Genomic DNA, 12,845 nt, shown 5'->3' with positions numbered 1-12,845 from the left:
AGATTTTGTCACTCATATATCCCTCGTCAGAAGAATGAAGTTCCATAATGTATGAAACTCTATGTCCATAATATATGGTAGTTTGACAGAACCTAGCTTTATTTATCTGACCCAAATTCGTTTGTGAGTTGATAGATGTGTAGAAAGATTATGTCATGTAATTTCTTCTTTCTGATTTACCAACCCTAGCATGTGATGTCATGCAGAGCTTGCAACAGTATGACAATGTATTTGGATGTTGTGTCTTTTCATCGGTTGGATTCACATGGCGTGAATGGACATGCCAATATATTGTACATGCTCATTCTCTTCATATATACTTGTGAAAAACATCTATCTGAGAGAAAGGTTTTTTTGGCCTTGGTTACTTGTGGAGCAAAAACATGACGCGCACCAATATGTCAATCATATCATTAGTTGTCTGATCCGGTGTGTAGATTTTGCAACTGGTTTAAACTCTAGCAGAAAACATTTGGCTTCTTTAAGAATAGGATGAGGATGGGTGGATGGCTTCTAGGAAATACCACATTTCATGGCAATGGGATATGTGTCGTGAAGATTATGCAACTGGAGAGTAATGCAATGAATATTCTAATTTTTCATATTTGACAAGTATTGTAAATGTGGCTTAATTGAATATATGCATATATATTTGATTTTTTGCATGTTTGAGATGTTGTCTCTTGGAGTGCTCTTCTTACAAGATATGGTAAACATGGTCTAGGTGAGCAAGTCTTGCATGGTTTTAAGAAAATGCAACAAGATGGTTTATCTTTAACTTTAGCAACATTAGTTGCTGGTTTCAGAGCGTGTACAATCTTAGAGGCATTAGATAAATGGACTGTACATGTAGAAATTGCTCAAGAAGGTGGCTCACTTGAAGAAGCTCATGGTGTTTTGCCTTGTGATGCTTGTGGAAACATGAGGGCACATAAAAAGGCCAAAGATTTCCATGATGATTCATGATGTTGTTATGAACAGTTTTGATACAAATTCCTTCATTGCAATATTTTAGTGGATCATGCATGCACTTCACAGTTACAACATATGGTAGTCGTTTAGGTCAATTTGAGCATACTTTACATATGCAACTCTTGAATATGGTAGTCTTTTAACATACACAACTCTAGAAATTTTGATTGGTGATGAAATCTTGAATATATGCTCTCTTCTGAATATATGTGGTCTTTGGAATATGTGTGGTCTTTTGAATACATGTGGACTGGTGGTTATAATATATGTTGTCATTTGATTTCTGCACATAATAAATGGAGCAAGAATAAATGGCACTAGTGTCTTAAAGATATGTTAGGGTAAATCTGAGATAGCAAAGCTGGACTAAGATGTATGTATGTATGTGGAATGGATTACATTGCTTCCAATAATGTAAGTATATGAAATTGTGGTAGCTTTTGAAAACTCTAGTAGCATTTGAAGATATAACCGTGACTTGCAACATAATTCAGATTCTTGAACAACTCATCAACACATTTGGTAAATCACTCATGCATATACATATATGTATCACTCAAGCATTGATGTAATTTTGTTAAGAGTATGTCATGCTCATCTAGAGAGGTTGCACTGCAAAACGTAGAACCAACAATATAGATGAATGCACAATAAACTGGAGGCTAGGTTTGAAGATTCATTGGCTCAAGTAGACGTGATAGAGGTAGGACACAACGGGGTTAAGACGTGACAAAGGCAAGACATACCAAGGTTAGACGTGATAGCGGCATGACAAATTGGGGATAGACATGATAGAGGCAAGACAAACATGGGTTAGATGTGACAAAGGCTAGATACAATGGAGTTAGGAATGGGTGCATGCTTTTTGTGGATAATGATCCAGACGGTGTAGATTTAATGGATTATTGAAGCCATTCCCACATCGTCCGTGACCGCGATTCCCTCACCAAGACTATTTTAATATTTGGTTGCAAACAAACTCGTACGCCCATCCTTACTTTATCTTGATTTACGTGTGTTCATCCCATGTTACCTGCATATCCAATCCCAATGAAGTTTTGGTGAGGTTGGAATGTGTTTTCGAAGGGTGGCTCTCTGTGTATGTACAACATTGTTTAAATTGGACCAAGTTTAATGATGCTTGCTACTATATCTATCTTTTATACTGCTTTCACTGTGATCTATAATTTAGCCATGCTTTGAATTGATATTTGAAAGTTCAAATCCTACGATTTATGGTTCTATAAAAAAATGGAGCTTCCTAAGGAGAATGTTCATGTTTCAAAAGATCTAGAATTTATTGACTTGAAGAATAGTGTGAGGAGCTTGACTACGTTGATTCTAAGTTCACTTCAAGTTGTACACTCACAACACATCAAATTACAAGATTTAAATTTGTTGGCCATAATGAGGTCGTGGATTTTGATTGTCGCCCTTTTAACTAAGATTAAGAAAAATTTGTTTCTAAACCACCCAAGGGTGATTAATAGGCAATATTTGATTAAAGAAATCCTTGTCGTGATAAATTCAAGCACTTTGATATCTTCCAAGACAACAAATATTATGATATGTGCATCAAGACAGCTTGGAAAAAAACCATGATGTCTTGGTAAATTGGGACAATGTTTTGAAAGAATGGTTCTCCATATATGTACAACATTTTTTAAATTGGACCAGGTTTGACGATTCTTACTGCTATATCTATCTTTTGTACAACTTTCATGATGATCCATAATTTAGCCATTGGTTTGAAATTGATATTTAAAACTTGGTTTTACGCCATGTTGGTTAAGGTGAACATAATCTCTTTTTGCATCTTAGCAACCTTGGTTTCTGATTTAGAAGGGTTGGATTCATGAACCTTCAAGTGAATGGTTGGAAAGGCAAGAGTTTGTAAACAACCCCAATTTCTAAGCACCTTGAGATGAGAGCTTTCATGGCATTTACAATAAAGAAGAGAACATGTAAAACATGGGAATTCGAAGGACCTTGAACTTGAAATGTTGTAATGAAGAGAAACACGCTCCTCTCCCCAATTAGGAGGTTTATATGGAAATCATGTAAGGTAAGTGGGATGGGAACCCATAAATGATGGCCCTTGATACTCTGATGAAAGACATGTATTGGAGGTTATACTACAACAATCCGTTGTTTGGAAGGGGACAAGGTCTTGTCTTTGATATCTTCTTTCGTAGTTTGGGTATTGTGGAAGGCTAGATGTAAATGTGTATGTAAGAAAGTCAAACAGGATGCGGTTGAGTTAGTCAAGGAGATATGGTTAATGCTCCTACATACTCAATAAGAGGTCAATATGACACAATAACTGGTGAGCCTGATGCTGTGATTCGTAAACAAAAATAATTTCGAGAAATTTGGAAAAAGGCAAAGGTCTTCACTTCTTTTGGAGGAGAATAAAGTGGAGATATGCTCCTCCAAGATGGCTTTTTCCAGCCTCCTTGTCTTGGAAGGACCATACATGAGGGCTTTTGATACTCGACATGTTGGTTGATGTGGGTATGAGGGTTATAATAAATTACTCTACGAATTCGTTGTACACTTTGGCCATCTTTCCATTAGTACTAAGGTGAATCTTTATTTATTTATTTTTAAAAAGATAAAAAAAATGATAGCCCTTGATAATGATCAATAGAGAATGAGAGACTAACCATTACTCATGTCTCTCTATTTCGTGGTTGGCTTGGTGATGTACATCGTCACGTCAAAGTCATTAAACCAAGAGAAACCAAGTTTGAGCCTCACCATGGCCTAGGCAGTGTTCCATAGATTGGAATCAATCTCTTGCGAACGTTTAAAAGAGATGTATATATGAGACTCTCATAGATCGACCATGGTAAGCCAATCAAGAAGGGGTCTTCTTCTTCTTCTTCTTCTTCTTCTTCTTCTTGCAATTACCTTATCCTAGTGGTAAGTTATTAGACGAGTAATCTTTAAGAGGCGTTGGGTTCGAGAGTTCCAATTGGGCTATCTTCTATATATATATCTCTCGTATTCAAGTGCAGCATACCCCTGGAAGTTCATCTATTTACCAGAATGCCTCTGGAAGTTCTAAATTTACCAAACTACCCCTATGATAAATAGTGCTAGTTCGGGTCCATTTCTTTCATTTTTGGTAAATAGGGCTTGTAGATTTGAGTGTATAATTACTTTATAAAGTGTAATTTTTTGGAGATAGGGGTAGTTTGGTAAATTTGAAACTTCCAGGGGCATCCCGATACTTTTCCCTTGATTCTATCGTATGTTTGAATGAAAGAGAGGAAGGAAGAAGGAGAGAAGGGTGAGCGAGCGGTGGGGATGGGAAGTCAGGGGTTGAATCGGACGGTCAAGGTTGAACCTCTATATATAGATATTATCATATATATATATATGTATATGTATGTGTGTGAATGGAAAGCGTTTTGCGTTTTGCGTTTTGCGTTTTTGCCTGTCTATTTCTTCTTCTTCTTCGTCTTCGTCTTCTTCTTCTGCCGTCCGCTTCCTCCGTCTCTGATCGATCATCGACTGCAGAGATGACCGTCGGAAACGCAGCAGATATCTCCGCAGATATCTCCGCAGAGCTCCGATATCAGACGCTCATGGTACCTACCCTCTCTCCAAAACTCCTTTCTTCCCCTCCCTCTCTGAGATAGATTTATCGAAAGCTCCCTTTTCTTCCTCAATACTTCAGCTTCCATGCATGCAATGTATGTTTCCTTCGTCTTTGTTCTCTCCTTTCGACCTGGTTCCTGCCCCTCACTTCCACGATAGAAGAATTTAGAACTTCTTTTTATTGCCCGCGAGACTTTGCTCCCCTTTTTTTTTTTTGTTGTCTTGTCTCTCCAAGTAAGTTTTCTTTTATAACAAGAATCATATTCTCTTTCAGAATCGAACAAAATAACCATTTTCTTTGGCTCTTTTCTATTTGCTCTTTGATTCTAGCCGCGGCCAACAACCTCTTTTGCATTTTCTTGTTTCGTTTTTGTTTGTAATGATTCTGCTAGATATTTGCTTTTCTCTTTCTCTGGGAAAAAGACCGAATCTGCCTCTTGCTTTTTATGCACAGGTGTTTGTGTTTTGGATGTCAAAAGAAACATAACTGTTTTTGCTTTCGGCATTAAATCAGCCAACGTGACACCTTATTTAGGACTTCCCATGTGTACACAGTTTTAATTCATCTCATGTTGCTGAAGGTAGTTAGAATTGTATCTAGCAGAGAATTTTTGGTCTTTACTACAATTGAGAAGGCAAATTCGACTTAATATAGACTGTTATGGAAATGCCTGAACCCATGAAATCAATTATGAGATTATTATATTCACTTGTGGGGGTTTTAGATCATGTTCTTGCACTATCTTGCTTCCTTACCTGTGGCTTGCACAGAATTTGCTCTCAATTGAAGAAACTTGAGTCTCTCTGTCACTCACAGGAAATTGTTTGAAATTTTAATCAATTGATCAAGCTACTTAAAACTGATAAACCCATTCTATACCATTTCCGTTGCATGATTACACAGACTTCTAATGACTTCTTAATCTATTTACACAAATTTAGAAACAGCAGAGTTTACTTGGAATCTTTAAATCTGTAATTGCCTTGTACTGATTGTTATGGTATTAGACCATGATATCATCTTTTATGGTATTAAACCATTATGATATTTAAACAGGTATGGTGTTAGACCATGAAAGAATTTGAAGTATCGAAATTCGATACTACATTTCACCCGAATAAAATGGAGTAACTTTTTCATGACTGTTTGTTTAATTTGTAGTTCTATTTTTACGGCAAATTATAAAACTTTTGAGAAAAGATGCCTCAATAATCATTTAACATCATTTTTCTTGATCCTCTTGAGTCTCACTTGTTCAAAGCATCTGTATGTTCGGATCTCTCCTGATGACAATATATATTTGAGCAATGCATACAAACAGGTATATGTAATATATATCTGTACATAGACATGTTAAGACAAATGTGTGTGTGGATTTTTGAATTCAGAAGTGTGCATTGTGTCTTTGAAAAACTACCAATATATGCTTGGTAAAAGTTAGATTCCCAAATTTTATGAAGATTTAAATTTTTGTCCTTAATATGAGTGTTAGATTTATGAAATTAGAATCATGATTTTCTAAGTGCGCTTCTCATTCAAAAGCTTTGGAATAAAATAATATTGAATGTCCATAAATGAAGTTACCATTAAAAGGAGGTAATATCTCACTGTTATTTATTGGATCCTGCAGATGCTCTTTGAATTATCAAAACCCGATGGATTCAAGAGTCTGGCATCAGACACTCACATAGTTTTTGGGGAAGCAAAAATTGAAGATTTAAGCTTTCAGCTACAAACACAAGCTGCTAAGCAAATCAAGGCACCTGATCTTGCACATGAAATCACAAGAACAATAGAACCATCAGGTGATTTGGAGCTAGAAGAAGATGAAGAGGTAGATGAGTCTGGTATAGAACCAAAGGATATTGAACTTGTTATGACACAAGCTCGTGTTTCACGATCTAAAGCTGTTTTAGCTTTGCGATCGGCGAACAGAGATATAGTTTCTGCCATCATGGAGCTCACTGATTAAAGAAAAACCTAAATTTTTTAGCTTATTTGGTAGCTGATGCTTTTGGCTAACTATTTATTTTGTTTTAGGCTAATTCTTTATATTCTGATGGCATATAAATTTTGTGCTTTTATAGTGGACAAGGAAGAAAATATATAGGTTTGATCACTTAAAAATCCCTCTTTTACTTTACTCTTGAGTTTTGGTAGGCATACAAAACAGACACAAGATTGTTGATTTGGTAGATTTTGGTAATTTGTAACGCTCGGAATTTTGTTCTACTAATTTCGATATGTTCATTGTCATGATATTTACTTCACTTCATTCTATTGAGTATTGTAATGTGTTACTTATGCTCTGGTTTCTTCATGGATATGACCTTACGGAAGTATTCTTAATTGATGTTTAAACTGAAATCGTCACTAACAATGGCTAACTGCCAAAGGAATGGGTAAATAACACCCACCAGTAATGCGGCATGACAATCTACAAGAGATGCTAAAATTTAAATGACAAAGAAACTCTGTTTTTAGGCGTAAGCTCTTATATTGTATGGCGAGAGTTTGAAGCATTGGATAAAGGGTTTTCCTTGTCTTTCATTGATACAAATGCGTGCACTGTCAATCCTTAGAATCCTTTACATATGACCAGTTTGGCATGCCAATGTGATAACCATTCACAAAATTAAGAACCTTCATCATCATGAACATCAATTTTCCAAAAGCCAGACTCTTTTGTATGTAGAAGCTATATCCACCATGATGAATGCTACCAAATTGTCATGAACTTTTCAAATGACTTGAATACACATTAAAGAATATATTACAAGAACTGAAATGGAAGGCTTGATTTCAAGTCTTGATATTTAGTACAAAGATTTATACAAAATACTAGATTATTTCACAATAATTGAAGCGGAGGAAATATAAACAACATAAGAATCTTGTCTATATAATATAAACATGTTGCTAATATACTTTGTTTGAATATTCTCTCCACTTTAAAGTCTTAATAAAAAGCTAATGTTAACTACAAGTTGCTTGTGTGGGTAGTCACTAACCTTAACAATATATATTAGTGCGACACTAAATTGTCAGACTCTAACTGATGCCGCTCCGCTAGTTTCAAAACCGAAAATTGCTTTAGGGTTGGGGTTGGCTTAGTTTCAAAATAGAATTGTATTGGTTTCGTAGTTTGTCATTGATCAAGTTTGAAACTATGATTTTAACTGTTTAAATGAATTGTAGAGTCATTTGACATTATGTTTTATTAGCTTTAAGAACCTCTTGTGAGTTATAATTGTTGGGTTCTTCCCTCCTACATGGAGGAAGAGGTCCAAATATTTCATTGGGTCTATGTTTTTTTTAGCCACATTAGTATGTGGATGTGTATGTTGTAATGGGTCCAAATTAGTATGTAAAGGGCTCGTTTAAAGTTTCTACTTATACTAGGTTTTTTCTTAGGGGTAATAAGGGGTTTTTTAGAAACATAACCCTTATTATTATTACTATTTCTGTTTTTTGAGAATATACTAAAAAGAACATGCAGCAAGAAAGAAAAGAGAGAGAGGGATAGAAGATAGATGCAGAGTAGCCAACTATTCTTGCCTCAATCGATGACCAAACGACCTCCGATCGTGGCCAAAGTTTAATGACTTGTTCCTGATACTATCTTCTTCAAATCCAACAATTCGGATTATTGTTTTTTGATCTCTCTATCTTCATAGATTCTACTCTGATCAGATTTTATGAATTTGTGAAATTTGCCACTATATGTGATGATTTGTAGAGATTTGTTGATCCAAAGACTTACCTTGAAGATTGTAAAGTCTCTAGTTATGAACTACGGATGAAAACCTGTTGTACCCACTGGATTAATGTTTATTAGTGGAATTTTGGTGCGTTGTAAACGGTCCCGTGGTTTTACCCCACATCGGGGTTTGCCACGTAAATCTCGTGTCTCTTTGATCTTGTTAGTGTTCAAGTGTGGAGTTTATTGCCAAATTGCTGTCAAGATTAGTTTTGGTTTTGATTACTGTCTTCTATTTTACAACACAAGTGGGGAAAAGATTTGTTAGCTTTAGTGTGGAAGAGTGAGTGGTATTGTCTTGTGCTTCCCCAACAATAATGATTTACTTAACCATATTTTTGGAATTGTTGGCTAGTTTACTAGAGGAGAATGTGAAGCCAGTTGTTTAGGAACAACTTTTCATTGTGCATGATCTTAAATTAGATATGTAACATATTTTTTAATTGAAACTAACATGAACTTACAACATTGAGGTTTAAACTTTAAAGCACAAGATTTTAAAACACCACCCTTATATGGCTAAAATATAAGTTTTTCAAATTGGTAGGGATATTTGAAGAAGTCTTGAATATGATATGCATATAAAATCAATGCTTTCACGTTGTATTGTGGCAATGTTGTCTTGTTCAAACTAGATTTGTTTCAAGATCCTAAAACTAACATCATAGAAAAAATAGGGGTTTGAAGTGTAGATCATCATGCAAATGGAAATTTTAATGCAAAAGAAAACAAGCCATCAACATCCTTTATCATTGTGTGGTTTTAAGATGTTTTTGCATTGAAACTTGGATGACCCAATAAGGACCTAGGTTTGAGCCATTGCCATGCAAGATATATGATCAACAAACAAGTTAGTTAAAAAACTTCCTTTTCTATGAAAGATTTCAAACAAGAGAAAATCGATCAAAGGTACAATAACTGAGCAAAAATGGTGACAATGCAAAAGGTCGGTGTTCAAACAATCTACAAGAATGTAATATTGTAGTCTTTGTTCCCTTTGTATGGAATTCCAATTGAGTACTAGAGCCAACATAAATATAGAGCGGTTTTTAGCATCTCTTGCATGAAGCGATCTATTTGTTACTTCCAAGGGCACATACAAGTTACTACATACATGTATATATATGTGTACAAAATGAATGTTTAATCATGTATATAAGAGTAATTTGCAAGAACAAATAGAAAAATATCAGCACAATAAACTCGGTATGCCTAAAAGAATGTGTGAAAGGTTTATTTGTTGTATCTTTCTTTCATGCAATGTAGTGCCGTGTAGCATGTCTCAATCCTTCCAATTCAGGGATAGAATATGATGCAAAGGCTTCATATCATTTCAAATAAAAATTGAAGAATGATCATAACATATTGTGGTCTTCATCTTTAGTTGAATAACAATAAGTGTATGCTTAAGTGCCACGCAATTGTTAGTTAGGTTATCTTAGAATTGCATTACGAACAAAGCAAGTGTGAAATACTCAAAAAGTGGAGTTGCAAGTAGGCCATGATTGGATGAATTACGAATGTGAAAATAAGAACAATAAAGTTGTTGGCACGTTCCAAGAGACATTAAAAATGGGAAGTAAGAAACTTTACCACATACATGATGGTCCAAGGAAGGAATTGACTTTGTACGTACATACCAAAAAATCATAGTTAATAGCCTCAAGTCCAATCAGAGGATGCGCATTGAGCACACTTCGAATGGTAGCAAGTGAGCCATGTGCAACAAAAATGTTAGAAGGCTCTTACGGAATGCATCTTGTTGAGGGGAGAGGGAGGAATTCACCGTCCAAATGGAGGTGGGCAAACCGATGCAAACATTGAGGGCAATGGGGGGGGCAAATGAGGATATGTGTGAAAATGTGAACCCCCTCACGAATGGTATTGGCATTTGAACCTCCGTACACTCATCCACACTATGCCGTCCAATAAACTATTCTCATAAAGTCTCTCTCTTCGATGAATTTGCCAACTTGCATATCTCTCTCTCTCTCTCTCTCTCTCTCTCTCTCTCTCTCTCTCTCTCTTGATATATATATATATATATGAATTGTTTCAATATGTTCTCTCTCTCAAGCAAAGCCATTGAGCATCTATAATATCTTTCTCAAGCAAGTTCTCAAACTCTTCTAACTTACTCTCTCTACACATGAAAGATTCTCGACCTTCTAGTTATATTTATCTCAATAACGGACTCTACCTAACCAACTACCACACTTCTAACCATGAAAATTGCTCGTCTTACATGCATTCATTTGCCTCAAATATATTGTACTTACATGGTAAAAATGTGTAGAGTTGATTTCATAACGCAACTTCAAAACCTAGGTTGTGTGATCGAGTGCGTAGGAGTGTTAGGGCTCTACGAGAGTTAATACGCATGTTAGTAATGTGTGTGTGTGTGTGTGTGTGTGTGTGTGTGTGTGTGTGTGTGTGTGTGTGTGTGAGAGAGAGAGAGAGGCAAGGGGAGATGGATCATCGATGTTCCAATGCTTGTGTGTTTCCCGTGGACAATGGTGTCTCGATTTGAATAGTAAGCATAATATAAATTGTAGCTAATGATGCCTTACTACAAAATGTTGACATTTTACCATAGATTTTTGTTGATATACAATGGTGCTTAATTGGAGATTATGGAAGCAAGCGTACTTCGATATTTTTTAAACTAAACAAGTATACATTTGCAATGTATGTATATGTGATCATATTTTGGTAATTTTTGCCTTCAAGTTTAATAGTATTCCTTTAGTTAAGACATAGGTTTGGTGCTCATTTTTTTAAGGACCAATAATGTGATTGTTTCACTTCGGATTGGTAGTTTAGAATCTTCATTTCTTTTTCTCTTCAAGGACAAGCAAGAAAATTTACATGAGAAATTGAACGTTGTGTATTGATATCATGCCAAACTAGAAGAATATTGCCATGTCTATACATATATCCTTCTTGTTTTTCACCAAGAAATCATCCTTGCCAAGTGACCTATATGTCTTCATTCATATAATTGATATAAGCTTAGATCCTATTATCTATATCCAAACTCAAACGCCTATTAAAAGCCACATTACTTTTAGGACACTTTCTTAGTAGATAACTCTTTATAACATCCTTATAATATAGAAACGCTTGTGTGTTTTCTTTATTTACAAATCGAGATGAGCTCAATATCTCTTGACTTGTTTCTTCTAAACGTTGTCTTGCAAAATTGCATGAAATCGTAGCGTTTTTACCGAGCCTTATGAGATCATGCCAAAATAGACTCAAATGAGCACAAATTTGAAAAACTAACAATTGAAGGTATGTATTGTATTCTATACTTTATACCCATTTTTTAACATCCCAATTAAAGCAATTGTATAGGTCTCTACTTAAATATGTACAAGGTAAATCGTTTATGTTTCTTTCTCTCCCTCGCATCTAATCCAATCCTCACTATTACCTATGCATTTATCGAAATATAATGAGTTCACTTTGAAATTAACTTGAAATTTCATTCCTCATTCAAGTAGCTATCTAACCACATTAAAAAAACATGTTCCCCTTTTAGCTTGACAAGGAATTATAAATTACCCATCTATTCGTTTTTCGAGACATTGGTGACATTAACTATGACCACTCACGCATCTCGCTAGGTCGTGAGAAATATGTAAATCTAGTACTAAAAAAATATGTAGTGCAGTATCATCAATGCATGAATCATGCTCGTTTTCCCAAACAAGTGTCACACCGTTTCTATAGAAAAGTAAATTTCAAACAAGCTTAATTTAAATGATTTTTTCAAAGTAAGTGTCATGCCATCCTTCAAATGATATAAACAACCATGTATGTCTTACTATAGACGATTCATCATGTAATTTATTTTCTACTTCATTCTACCCCAAGCACTGAAGGTACATCATGTGCATGTATTACAAGGGTTATACATGTTGATTAGACTAATGAATTTTCCATTACTAATATGCTAATGATTTTATTTCAACTATTCATGTGTTAATGATTTGAAGTGCTAAACCATAGTATTCCAAGGTCAAGTTTTGTAACTCGATGGAAGTCATGAAAAAGGGTAGTGTGAAATTAGACATAAAGTTGGTGTATTTGGTTTGTTAGCTCGTGTATTAAATTGACTTATATGTAACATTGCATATGTACCTCCATTAAATATGTTAAGAATGTTAACGTGAAGTGATAAATTTAATCTCTTGGCATCTCCCTCTCAAAGTCCTCAACCTTCAAACTAGTACAATCAAGCACTGTTACATGAATGCATATCCATTAGTGGATGGCTTCAGGTTTTCGATCTACAAAACTTGAACCAATACGTATGCGCACTAAAGTTTCCTATAATAATATTTGTTGAATACTATCCACATGTGTACCATGTTGGGACAAGGATTCCTTGATTTATGCACATATTTGCAATGGGCATGTTTATGACAATGAGTTACATCTGACCATGCACTTAAAAATTTGAGATGTAATGATTCAATGCCTCGATCCATGGATAATCTT

At 35.1% G+C, this 12,845-nt stretch overlaps 1 protein-coding gene across 1 annotated transcript; it reads left to right on the top strand.

The window, feature by feature from the left end:
* Positions 1-4,448: 4,448 nt before the first annotated feature.
* On the top strand, positions 4,449-6,849 carry LOC147847437 (nascent polypeptide-associated complex subunit alpha-like protein 1). The gene is made up of 2 exons (XM_087339198.1): positions 4,449-4,568; positions 6,210-6,849. Exons 1-2 carry the CDS (start codon positions 4,500-4,502, stop codon positions 6,549-6,551), a joined length of 411 nt encoding a protein of 136 aa, XP_087195324.1. The 5' UTR covers positions 4,449-4,499; the 3' UTR covers positions 6,552-6,849.
* The last annotated feature ends 5,996 nt before the right edge of the window (positions 6,850-12,845 follow it).

This window comes from Azolla caroliniana, unplaced genomic scaffold (genome assembly GCF_043228905.1).
Source record: "Azolla caroliniana isolate FFs.n. ecotype wild unplaced genomic scaffold, voAzoCaro1.0.p SCAF_1026, whole genome shotgun sequence".
Lineage (NCBI taxonomy): Eukaryota > Viridiplantae > Streptophyta > Polypodiopsida > Salviniales > Salviniaceae > Azolla > Azolla caroliniana.
Note: the sequence above shows the minus strand (reverse complement) of the source record. Positions and strands in the feature narration are given on the sequence as shown.